The sequence below is a fragment of the Chinchilla lanigera genome, unplaced genomic scaffold (genome assembly GCF_000276665.1).
Source record: "Chinchilla lanigera isolate Chin_1 unplaced genomic scaffold, ChiLan1.0 scaffold00016, whole genome shotgun sequence".
Lineage (NCBI taxonomy): Eukaryota > Metazoa > Chordata > Mammalia > Rodentia > Chinchillidae > Chinchilla > Chinchilla lanigera.
The window spans coordinates 19450353-19462820 of NW_004955417.1; the positions used below are offsets into that span (position 1 = coordinate 19450353).

At 36.8% G+C, this 12468-nt stretch overlaps 1 protein-coding gene across 1 annotated transcript in view; it reads right to left on the reverse strand.

The window, feature by feature from the left end:
* Csmd3 (CUB and Sushi multiple domains 3) overlaps positions 1–12468 on the reverse strand; it is a 1085099-nt gene that overhangs the window by 409661 nt on the left and 662970 nt on the right. The window contains exons 15-16 of the mRNA XM_005381888.2: positions 11733–12059; positions 8736–8930 (exon numbers count right to left, since the gene is read on the reverse strand). Coding sequence (XP_005381945.1) covers positions 8736–8930; positions 11733–12059 — 522 coding nt within the window. The remainder of the gene's footprint in view (positions 1–8735; positions 8931–11732; positions 12060–12468) is intronic.

A 12468-nucleotide genomic window follows, 5' to 3' on the forward strand; every position in this document is an offset into this window, starting at 1 on the left:
GGTTTCTCATGGGGTGATTTGAACATATTAATGAAATACAGGTTGTTGTCTTTCATCTTTGTAATAATAAAAACACTGAAGACAGCATATGAGGAATATAAGGTAAACAGAGTCCATTTATGATTTTATTTTTCTCATACCTAAAGATAGTTCTATAATTTGAATCAGAATACAGGCTTATTCTGTGTTACTTGTGAAAAGGACACAATCCTTGTCCTCTGAGTGAAAGGAGGAAAAGGATAGGGTGGGTGATGAAGACAGGGAGGAAAATTGATCACTGTAACATGTACATTTACAGATTACATATATACCAATCACATTCACCAGTTCCTCAAGGTAAATGTGATTATTATGTATTGCAAATACACAATAATACATGCATACACATCTGCACGCACACATACACACACACACAAACATACAAACACACAAGACCTGTATGAATAAGTCTTCATGTCATATTCCAATACAATTTGCCTAAAAAAATGCTAAAATGCTGGTATCTCATAGCAAGGGATATTTTGAAACTGAGAAGTGGCACTCAGGTGCTCAGAAGAAAATTGGAGACCTTAAAAACTGGGTTTTGATCACAAGAGTTTGGGGCTAAGTGAATTTAAGAGGCAAGCACTGTGGCATTTTGTTGGGTAGATAGGCTTTCTGTGAAGATATGCCCGAGAACATCTAGGTACCATCTCAGGGACTATCACATAATGATCTACTATTCTTGTTACTTTTTTCATTTGTTTTATGGTTATAGGCATGGCAAGCTCTCTCTAAGCTCTGAACATTGAATGATGGTTCAAAGAATATTAACGAAAATTCTAAAGGAAAGTAATTGTTTGAATCTAGTAAAAAAAGATGAAGACAGAAACAAGAATGAGAGGGATAAAATTAAAGAGAAATTTGAATCCCAGTCCTGTACCCTCTTACATTCACATAACCCCTCCTTCTCTTTTGTACTCAGCTCAACAGAAATTAGGAACAAAACCCTACAGATGACTACTAAATGACTTCCCCCACGATACTCTTCTAGGAGAGCAAAAACACAATTACATGATCGCATAACTTAAACAAAGCAATGTTCCTCCTTAGATATAAATCCCTCTAATTCTCATACGCAAGTTCTGTCCATTAGAACCACAAATCAGTTCTGACATACGCATCAGATTGTTACTCCAGTTGCTCCCTCAAAAGAACTTGCTCCAAAGAGAGTGTAACATTTGTGAATGGAATCACTTCCTTTCCTCTGAGGCTAATTGAGATTCCAGGGAAAACCCCTCATCCTCAAAGGGAAGGTTCATCAGGCATGCAAGTCTGGAGTTGTTTCCAAACAGTTCTCCGGGGACTTCCGTTCCACCCTATTCACTTGAAGAATTTTCTCAGATATCTCACTAGGGAAGCCATAGTAATTCAGGGAGTTTTGTTAGGAAGACACAGAAATTCTTGCTTGAGTAAGCAATTTTTGGAGCATTCTGAAATTCGTGGCACAGAACCAAAAGGCAGTTTCTCAATCATTCTCTCTCTGTCTCTCTGTTTTTGTCTCTGTCTCTCTTTCTCAGTGTCCTTCTCCCTCTCTCTTCATTCTAACTACCACCTTCAAACATACACTACCAAATCACCCTCGCCTTAAAAATATACTGGCGATTTTTCTACTCAATTTAAGTCACTATCAGTTTTAAAAAACCTGACCCAGTCCAGTTTCAAAGTCCTTCTGTCATTCCTTCCATCCATCCACCCAAGATGCCTCTTTGGGGAGTGCTCAGAGGGACTTGGAGGACAACGAGGACCATGCTGAGGGAGGACTGCTGCTTGCTGATCCCCTGCTCCACTCAGCACTTGAGGTACCAAAGAATTGTCTTCTCTTTCACATCTCACCCACTAGCTTTGCCTTTGACTTTTTTTGCCTGCGGGGGGTCGGGCTGGTAAGAGGCAAAGCGTGCTGTCACAGCCCTCTCTTGGCTGCTGCTGCTTCCCTCACTGACCCTGACTAGTCCATTTGTCAGGCATTAAAAATGCTATCTTTCCCATGAGAAGAGTGAATGAGCTTTCTGAAAAGGCCAAGAGAGAAGAGAAGTGGCTTCTCACTAAATGATTTCTTGATGCAGGGAAAGCTTAACCTTTTCCAGTCACCTTCCTGCTTCCACCCCTAGTAGCAAGCTCTGCAGTCTCTCATTTCCAGATTCCCTTTATTTAGTGGCCAAACCCAGGTACCTTCTTTGATTTTTGTTTGATGCATAGAAAAGCAGAATCTCTGACTTGTCAAATTGTTTGAAATGGACATCTCTCCCTGTCTCCAGTCTGCCAGGTTTTTACCAATTTCTTTTATCTTTTTCCACAAACACAGAAGGCAGATCAGCAAGTCCAGTGCTTAAACAAATATCTGCCTAGGGATTTTAGTTCCTCTTATACAGGAATCTCTTTTCTCTATGAGAAAATCTTTTAGAGTCCTTCCCTCCAATGTGGATTAATGTTAAACATTCTTCCTCTGGACACAGATTAGACTGATTTAAAAATGTAGAGATTTCTCTTACTTTCTTAGTGTAGTTTATACAAATTAGGTGTGGCTTGACATAGATTATGAATGAGATGGAAGAGTCAATTAGAACCCAGTTAAATTCTGGATGGGATTTCTGGACCGCAGTGTCTGGGAAGAGAAATATTGGCACTTTTCTTCTTTTGCAAGGAGTCTGAATTGCCAATTTGGAAACCATAGGAAAATTTAGCTGTATTCATTGTTACTCACGCATTTACCTCTATTGTTTTACTTATCAGGAAAGTTGCAAAGATAACAGTGTTTAAAAATTATTATGAGTCTCCCCATGAAAGAGGTGCCTTTGCTTTCACTCAGTTTTAACTCAGCATCATAATTAAATCATCACTTTTAAGCCAATAGCGTTTACCTCTTTCAATATAGTTCACTAAATGAAATCTTCTTTATCTAGAAAGCAGTCCAGTGAATGTATTATGTGCTAATCATATTCAAGAACACAACCATGCAATCCACAAGGCCAGTACATTCCATTCTCATCTTTGTTGCGGAGGTTATTTTAGATAAAAGAGGACATTGCTGCATACAGTGCAATAGGCAGGAAAGGCAGAGACACAGGTAAAGGGGAGAGAGAAGCAGATGGTACAAATATACCAGGGCCTTCTGGGACCTAGAAAAGTTTTTATGAAGAAATTGATGGTGGACATAGATGAAATGAACAGTCCCTTCTATATTTAAACTACAAATCCCACTACATGCATGAGATGGGGTGGGGAGGAAATTACTATTAGACGAGAATTGTTCATGGACCACGTCTTTTTGGAGATGAACTGTACATCACTTTGGCTGCTGTGTTGAGAAGAGAACCGATGAGAAGCAACAGCAGAAGCACCAAGAACGGTTTTGAGACTATTACGGTAATTGAGGCCAGAGATATTAGTTGCTCTTACCAAGATTATCAGACGTGGAGGTGAAAATTAGTTGGATTTTGAAAATATTTTAAAAAGAGTTGACAAGTTTTTCTGAGCCATTGTATAAGGCTGTCATAATAAAATAAAAGGAGGCAGGAATGATGTATAGCCTGATTGGTTGAAATAATAGTATTTCTATTAATGGTCTGTGATAGTAGCAGATTTGGACTGGTAGGAGACATCAAATCAGTTGGGGAATCTGTTAAGTCAGAGATAAGTATTGAACGTTTAATTGCAGCTGTTGATCAGGAAGTCAAATATACAAGTCTATATGGTGAGGTCAAGAGCTAGCCTAGCGACAGAAATTTGAGAAGCACCAGCACACAGTTGTTACTTAATATCTGAGATTGTGTAAAAATCACCAATAGAGTAAATGGAAGAGGAGAAAATATCTGAAATCTAGGTCTGGGATAAGCACCCAATCACAGAGATAGAGAGGAAAAAAGAAGGGAGACCTAATGAATCAGCTTAGTATATTTAACAAAGTGAAATGCAAGAAGATATGTATCTTTCCACAAATTTAAATAGCTTTAAATTTTTAAGCTCTGGAGCAACATTTGATTTTAAAAAATAAATGGCCTGGGTTTTATTTTATTTTATTTTTATTTTGTACCGAGAATCAAACTCACAACCTTGTGCTTCCAAGGCAGGCATTGTGCCACTGAGCTATACCCCTGATGGGTTTTAGATTTCATAACAAACTCATGAATAACTTTTAACTTAACTCTTATTTTTGGTCTGAAAATAAATCTTTCTCATCTCAAAGTCTATATGAATATAGTTCAGTAAGATTTATTTTCAAAAACAATGACAGTCACCAATGAATAATAAATGCTCATACTCAGGAAATGCGTCCTTTTGTTGCTACAACAGAAATAGGAGATTAATTTATAACCAATTCTCTCTTTTTTTTTTTTAACAGAGAATTCTCTGTGACTTAGTGCTCACTGTTTGGCATGTAAGAAGCGAACTTTACTGTTTTATCTAAGTCTCAGAGCATAGTGTATTTTTCAAGTTCTTCTAGGTTGTTTTTTACTGGCAAATACACAGGCAAGCATTTATACACTAAGAATGCAACTCAGGGAGCAGCCTGAAGAAATATGCCAAAAATCTGAACTCTCTTCATTTAAAATAAACTCATAATTTTTTATAAAAATGTGATGGATGTTTCACCAAAAGCTTTCAAAGGGACAGAATGTCAGCTGAAATCATTAGAATGGGATAAACTGATGGATCCCCATGGGGCAGGGTATAGTAGAATGCTTCTTGTGTTAAATTGATGATTATATTTAGGGAAGATGAAATGAGCACACATGAACAAAGTCATGGGCCAAGAAAGAGAAGAATGGTAAAGGAGAGGAGAAGAGCTTGGCAAAGCCAGGCTTGTGTGTGCAGCGTGGTTGTTGAACAGTGAGGCTGTTGGGTTAGAAAGACATTTAAGTTGACTGTGTAGAACTTCTGCATTCCAACTCAAAGACAATCACAGCAAAAGTCTCTTATCTCTTAACGAATTTCACATAACTCTGTTATGGTTCCGAAGTCTGCATTAATCATACTAGACAATTCATCCACGTTAGCACCTAAATTTTTAGCAGAACTGCAGTGTTAAATAGTAAAAAAAGAAAAAAGAAAGGAAAGAAAGAAAACAAAAGGACAAACTTGAACCTAATATGAGCATAAAGTCAAAAGGTCTTGTTGCAATTACTCCAAGATTGAAATGACCATTTTTGGAGAGAATATAGAACGCAAGACTGAGTGTTCCCGCTGGACGAGGGGTGCTAGATAACTGTGCTTAAGCACAGAAAGGAGGAGGTCAAGGAGCTTCCTGGTAGCTCCTCAGAAAGATGATTCTTAAGTAGGTCCAAAGGATGTTCTAGAGACACTGTGCACTTTCTCAAGAAGGGAAAGAAACCATCTACTACAGAGTCCATTGCTGTGGGGTGCTTCTTTGAAGGAGACACAAAGCAAAGACTAGCTAGATAGAGCTAGTTAATTCAGGCTATAGCTTCATTGTGGGTGAAGTTGTCATGGACTATTACTTAATCAAGGTAAGATGACAGTTTGTAGAATTTAAAGTGAAGCGACTTGAATGATGATTCCAAAAATAAATGCATCTGTGTTTCATTTTCCATTAGCAGAACTGAAAGATCAGAAGGCTTTCAAAACTAAACTTTATCTTCATAATCACACTGGAATGACTCATTTTGGAGAATAAGTTCAAATGGTCAGAGAGCCTAACATCTACACCTAGTGTTCAATGTCAGGACAGTGCATAAAATCAGTGACTCATTTTTTTTCCAACAACTGTATTTAAACAATCTAAAAGGTCTTTAACTTTGGGTGTGGGATCATAGAACTGAGACACATTATGACACCATGTCTTTCTTTGGGTGTGACAATCTTTTTTCCTGGGCTATGGGGAGTTGAAAAGTTTCCTTTTACCTTTTTCAGATTTTCCACAACTTCAAGATTGAGGATAGATTGAAGTGGGTGAATCACAAACCTGCCAAATAACCAACATTCTAAGCAGGTATGACAGAAAGGAGCTAGGAACAAGGATAACAGCAGTCTTTAAGTTGGAGGAAGCCCCAAGTTTTCTAATGAATCATTTCATACTGCCTTCTCTTCATCTGCTCAACAAGTACGATTTAAAAAAGATCTTTCTGCATTCCATTTTAAATACACAATTATCTACACATGTAAGTAACTTTTAATAGATATTGTGAAAGGGAAAGAAAGTGCTCAAACGGAAAGAACAGCTGGGATGGGTGAAAGGAGAAAAGAAGAAAGGGAAAAAAATATGTATACACAAGATAGCTAAGATAATTATACTATTAATTTCTATTAGTTCATTGAAAGGAACAGCTAGTGCTTATACTGTCTGATCAATTTTGCATGCCTATATCAGATAATCTGAAGATAACAATATGCAGTATAATAACCATTGTCAATTTCCTATCATCTTGTTTTAAAATTTTGTATAGTTTTTATTGTTTTTTTTTTTACTCTCTTTAAAATTAAAGAAAGCTAAATAAAGCATAAAATGACCCAAAAAAGGAGAAGGCATTGGATTTTAGAATCCTTTATGTGAAGATAATAATATTCAAGGAGAATTCAGTTGGATTAACACAAGATATAAAGATGTTCTTTTAAGTAAATCTTTTATATAAAAATGTTGAATAAGAAGATAATAAAAGAGTTTTAGACAGGATGTTAAATATATTGGGAGCTGTGATAGTGCCCTAAAGATGAAATACGATAATGACCAAAACTCTTTCAACAAAATCTACACTGCCTAGAGAACAAAGGAAGAGGAAGAGAGGGCTCCCAGCCCTGGTTCTTATATAAGTAAGATCTGCAAGGACACAAATGGAAAATAGTGCGGGAAGCAGAGGATTTTAAAAATTAAGAGAGAAGTAGCTTTTCTCAGCCAGTCTCAGGCTTTTGTTGCTAGTACTTGAGTAGAAGTGCAGCAAAAACACAGGAAATTGGTATAAAGCCTAATTAGAGTTGAAGATGTCAATCAACCCCACTGGAGATGTACAGGCCTGGAGGTCAGAGTGCTGTGCTGCGTAGAACAGGCTTGGGGCTGGCCTGGAATAGCGAAGGCAGCCTGGCAAGGGTCACAATAAAATTGCATATGGCCCCCTTGACTAGACCTTCTTTGGCTCCAACTGCATTATCAGTGATGTTCCCACCTTGAGTGAGCCATCTACACGCCGGTTCACTCGCACACACAAAATTAGTCTTGTCTTTCAGAAACCTCATAAAGTTTCTTTTCAGGGTGTTGGGAGGGATCCTTGGCTGGTGCCAAATTAGAGTTGGGAATACGCTGTCTTGCTTATTTTTAAAAGTTACACACCACTTACTTTCTACAGAAAGTTGAAAATTGCTCTCTAAATTTCACAGTGACTCAAGAAATTACTTGTTATGAATGTAATGCTGTGAACGTTCCCATCCAACTTGGTGCTAAGCAGTATTAAAATCAGCACTGGTGCTGGGCAGCTGAGCATCGTTCAAAAGTTAACACTGACTTGGAGGTTCTCTCTGTCCGTGCACTCAGACTAAAGAGCACTTCCGGGACATGGTTCGGGGGAGGGCTCAGGACCTGCCAGCTCCCAGCTCAGTCCGGAAACTACGGAGGAGCGTTGTACACAAAGGATGCTTTTCCACACACCCCTGCCCTCAGGTCCCTCTTGCTTCTCTCCAGTCACTCTGCACAAGTGCTGCGCCTTATGCCAGACGCAAAACTTTTCCTTTTACCACCCGTTATTTCTTCACTTATTATTATAGGCTTTTGGAAGTCTGGGTCAGCAACTGCGACAAAGGAATGAATGGCATCTTGCGTGGTGGCACACAGGGCAATTCCAGCACCCTGGGAGGGTGAGAGAGGAGGACGGCAAGTTCGCTCACAGTGTGGGCAATCCCAGGCTCAGTTTCCAGTACAGAGAACAAAGCATGATGTAAAAATTGAACTTCTGTTTTTGTCTCTTGTAGGCTTACTGAACAATCTTATGTTTTAAAAATAATGTTAGAGTCGTAATTATTGCACGATAGTTTCTTCTAAGCACTTAACATTGAAGTTTGGTATAAAGTCATGTAGTTAAGCACCCTAAAATCACAAATGGGAAACAGATCAGAAATAAAAAAGGAGGTGCTAACTGAAGGGACCTCTGAGAAAACAATATTACATAGTTACGGATTACTTCATCAGGAGGCATTCAATCTAACGAAAGTTAGCAATTTATACATCGTTTTTTAAATGCTATACTTCAACAGCTATGTATTACATAAACATTCTCAATTCACCTAGCACTTGAGCAAATGAAACTTTCTATTGTAACTTCGAACACTGGTAAGAGGAAAAACTGGGAAAGCAAGGAAAAGGAGCCATTTGAAAAATGATGGTGTGATTATTACCTATTAAAGGTGTTTCATGGTTGTAGCTTACCTCTTTGTATATATACTACACATACACACATCTATAACTATATATGTATATATATATATATATAAAACTGAATTTTCTTCACTATATTTTATTGGGAAGTAAAAAATTAGAAAAAGAATTTAGCAAAATATATGTATAAAATTATACATGTTAAATATATGAATATTTTAGCATAAATGCATTATGATTAATAATGATTAATACATTTTTGAAAATTAAAGATATACCACAATAATTAAAATACAAATAAGATATGAAGCAATAATGTAACACGCAGTACATGTGTTGGTGGCGGGTTATGTTTGTGACTCACCACTGCACTTACCTCCACATCTTGGAATTGGTCCACTCCACATTACTTTTCCATCCATAAGAATGCACGTAATTGTTTCTGTTCCCTGGGTTTTAATGAATCCTTCTTCACAAATAACTGAAATTGAACTTCCTAATTGAAAGTTGTCCCCAAACCGCCGTGCATTGATTGGAATTCCGGGATCAGGGCACTCATTATGTCCAAAAGCTTAATAATAATAAACAAACAAAAATAGAAGAGCTATATAAGAGAGAGGGACTTTTGCATATATTTTGATGGGAAAAAGTAAAATGACTCTTAAAAAGTCTGTGTTTATTTTTTTTCTAGTACCGGGAATCGAACTCACGACCTTGAGCTTGCCAGGCAGGCACTGTACAACTGAGATAAATCTTCAGCTCAAAATTCTGTGTTTTGATGTTCTCTCTGCTTTATTTATTTGTGAAGATGATGATGGTTACATCTATGCAAATATTTTCCAAATAAATGGCCAGAATTCCAATTAAGGTGAATACTAACGAACTTGAGAATATTTTATTGGAAATTTTTATGATTCACTCTAATGAGAATGGAAAGATAGGCTCATTGTAGGAATTAAAATGAAATGCTTCAACTTAGTACGAAAGCCTTTCAAGTGCTTTGTAATTTTCCATGACATTTACCTTCTGTCATCCAGGAACAAGGAAGAGGATTAACTCTTTTGCAATTACCAAGTTCTAGGCACTGTGATATCATTTCATTTAACATTTAGAGAAGTGTAATGAGAAGAAGACTCACTATCCACAATGAAAACTAATGTTAGACTTAGAAAAATCAAGTACCCTGCCTGCAGCCATAGAAATAAGACTTCAAAGGAATGACATGTACCTTCTCTTCTGGGTTTTAATTTTTTTTTCCATGCACTATTTTGTCTTCAGTTATTTGTCTCAAGTTTCTCAAGAGAACATGAATTTTCAAGCTCAGAGCTACTCAGCTTGTTTTACCTTGTTTCTTCCACGGTGTGTATGTAACTCAGTTATAGCAAATAAGTGCAAGTATAATGACAAAGTGCTTATTTGAATTTTTCGTAGGTTATAGATTATGTGAACCAACCCAAATTTTATTTTTATTCATCTGGATGATCAAATGAGTCCTATAAAATCTTAACTTAGCATAATATCAAGGGGAAACTATTTCCACTGGTAGCAAAGTAGTATCACTGGACTGAACTGCAAATGACAGCCTGTTATATTGTCAGCTATGCTACTTGCTTGCAAAACTTAATGCCTGCGTGCTGATAACCACATACTCCTAGCTTCTGGCTGCCCAGTGAGTTATCACCTACACACTCTCAATTCCAGACTCTAGACCGGCTCCATCTGGTTCAGAGGGGGATGAGATGCTAACACTCAGACGATGTTTTCCCCATTATAACGCCATCACAAAAAATGCACATACCCTCTTGAACCATGGCAGATCTGACTGTGCCAAGAGAGGCCTCACTGATTGGTGAAAATTCTTCAGTGAAAGCGCAGATCACAGCATGCACATCAGCCTGCCTCATAGCCTGGTCCTAATATAAATCCAAACCTAGACTTGCTGAGAGACATGGTGCCTGCAGAGCATGGGTGCCCAACTTTTTGTCTTACCTGGGCTGCACTGAGTAAAGAGGAATGGTCTTGGTCTGCTTATAAACTACATAATACAGTTAATGTATATAAGTAACAGAACTTCGCCTTGTAAAAACTACCTGTCATTATAAAATTGTTTAAAAAGGACGCACAGGCTGAGGGCTGCTGTCTGAACATGGCAGTTTAGGAGCATGAGCTTCTGTTGTCCACTCATTGGCCACTGAATAACCTTTCTTAGATGTTACTAGAATGATGTGGTTATTTGTGAATGGTGCTGAGTTGGAAAAGAACCTACAGTTTCAGCAACAGTAGCTGGGACTAAATGTGTAAATATTTTGTGAGATGTTTGTGATTTACTTTTGAGTTGATACTGTACATATACATATTGTTATTCTAAATCTCTTTTGTCACAATTGTTCATCATTGCATAATTTTATCATTCAATAATGTTAAACTGCGTAAAATATTAAGGCAAATTCTAAAACATGTAAAATGTATTTCCCAGGTACACTTATTTCTCATAAGTTTTTACCTTATGCCATTAGAAAACTCACTTTGGATTATGCCTGGTTGCTCAAATATATAAGGAAAAACTACAATTCATCAGAATGAATAATTATCAGTAGTAAAACATTAAATATAAGCATTTACCTATGATCAACCAAATCATTTACTATAAAAATGAAAAAGAAAGTATTTTCGGGTACCACAAACATTAAAGTTAAAAATTATTATGCATTTAAGAGAAAGTAATCATTATAAGTAGACATATCATATATATATATAAAATCTGTCTATATATATATGAAATATTTTTAAAGAACCTCAGATTAAGCAAGCATTTTATACAGTAAGTCTGTCTGAAATAAATCACACCCAATTGAAACATAAATGTTATATAACTATACATTCACAGCTCATTACAGACAGAATTCACTAGTGTCATTTTGAAAAGAAAATAATAGCACTTTGTTAAAAATTACTGAAATAGCATTTAATAGATAAAGGGGTGCAAAAGGTAAAAATTTTTTAAAGGAAACACCATGAGCTGGAAATTAAATCTTACTGTTACGTAACCTTCAGATATTAACTTATCAGAGTAGTCAATAAAAATCAATGGAGTTCTACGGATTCAGGTAGAACAATGCAAAAGGAAGTGGTAGTGTGTACATATATTAACCTACGAGGTAGGAGTGTGTTTCTTCTCTATGGGAGTCACCTTTTGGCTGTAATTCAAAGAATTTTTCAGATAAATAGTATTCAACATTCTGAAAAGCAAAGGAGTACATGGGTGTCACTCAATAGCTATACAACTCCAGAGTCAACTCAAATGTAGAAAACACAACATAATACAAGTGTCAAGGCAGTAATTCAAAAGACAGCTAAATAAATAAAAACTTACTGTTGTAAGTGATATTAAACCCACGTCCTGACATGGAGTGATCAGCTTGAAATTCCAACCGCAGTATGTGACTGTTACTTGTAAGATGGGAAGGCACTTCCGCCCCAGTGAAGGTTCCGAGGATCGGGGAATCTGGAGAATCGCCATCTTTAACAGCGAGGAAGTCAAACTGGGATTCCAAATCAAAGTCATTGAAAGAGAGGTGTATACGACTTCCTGGGTCAGAGATGATAGTCCAGATGCAGTTTAGGTTATTTCCATACCCCTCTGGGTAATCAGGAGAAAGAACTGTTCCCATTGGTGCAGTAAAGTTAGAGAGACAAGGAACTGGTAAAATAGGAAGATTATAAAATACAATAAATGATCAAAAGCAATATTTTGCCTTACTCTGTCATATTGTACACTTATGATAATCAGCTATTTGATAAAATATCAAACAATGCAAATTATTTTATGAAACAGACAGAAAATATTACCATATCAGAAAAGGCAGCTGATACTATGGATGAACTGAAGACCATATGTTTATATATGTACAAAAATTTAACCGGAGTGATAGCAACAATTTACTTTGACATTTATCGTGTTTATGTTACTAGTTTAGTAACTACTGGACTGAATCCACATTGCAAATGTGTTGGTTTTGATGATGTTCTTTCCTGTCCAGACAAAAATTTGAGATCATATTTTAAAATTTCAATGTAGCGGGGAATATAAAGGTCTAGTGTCTCCTGCA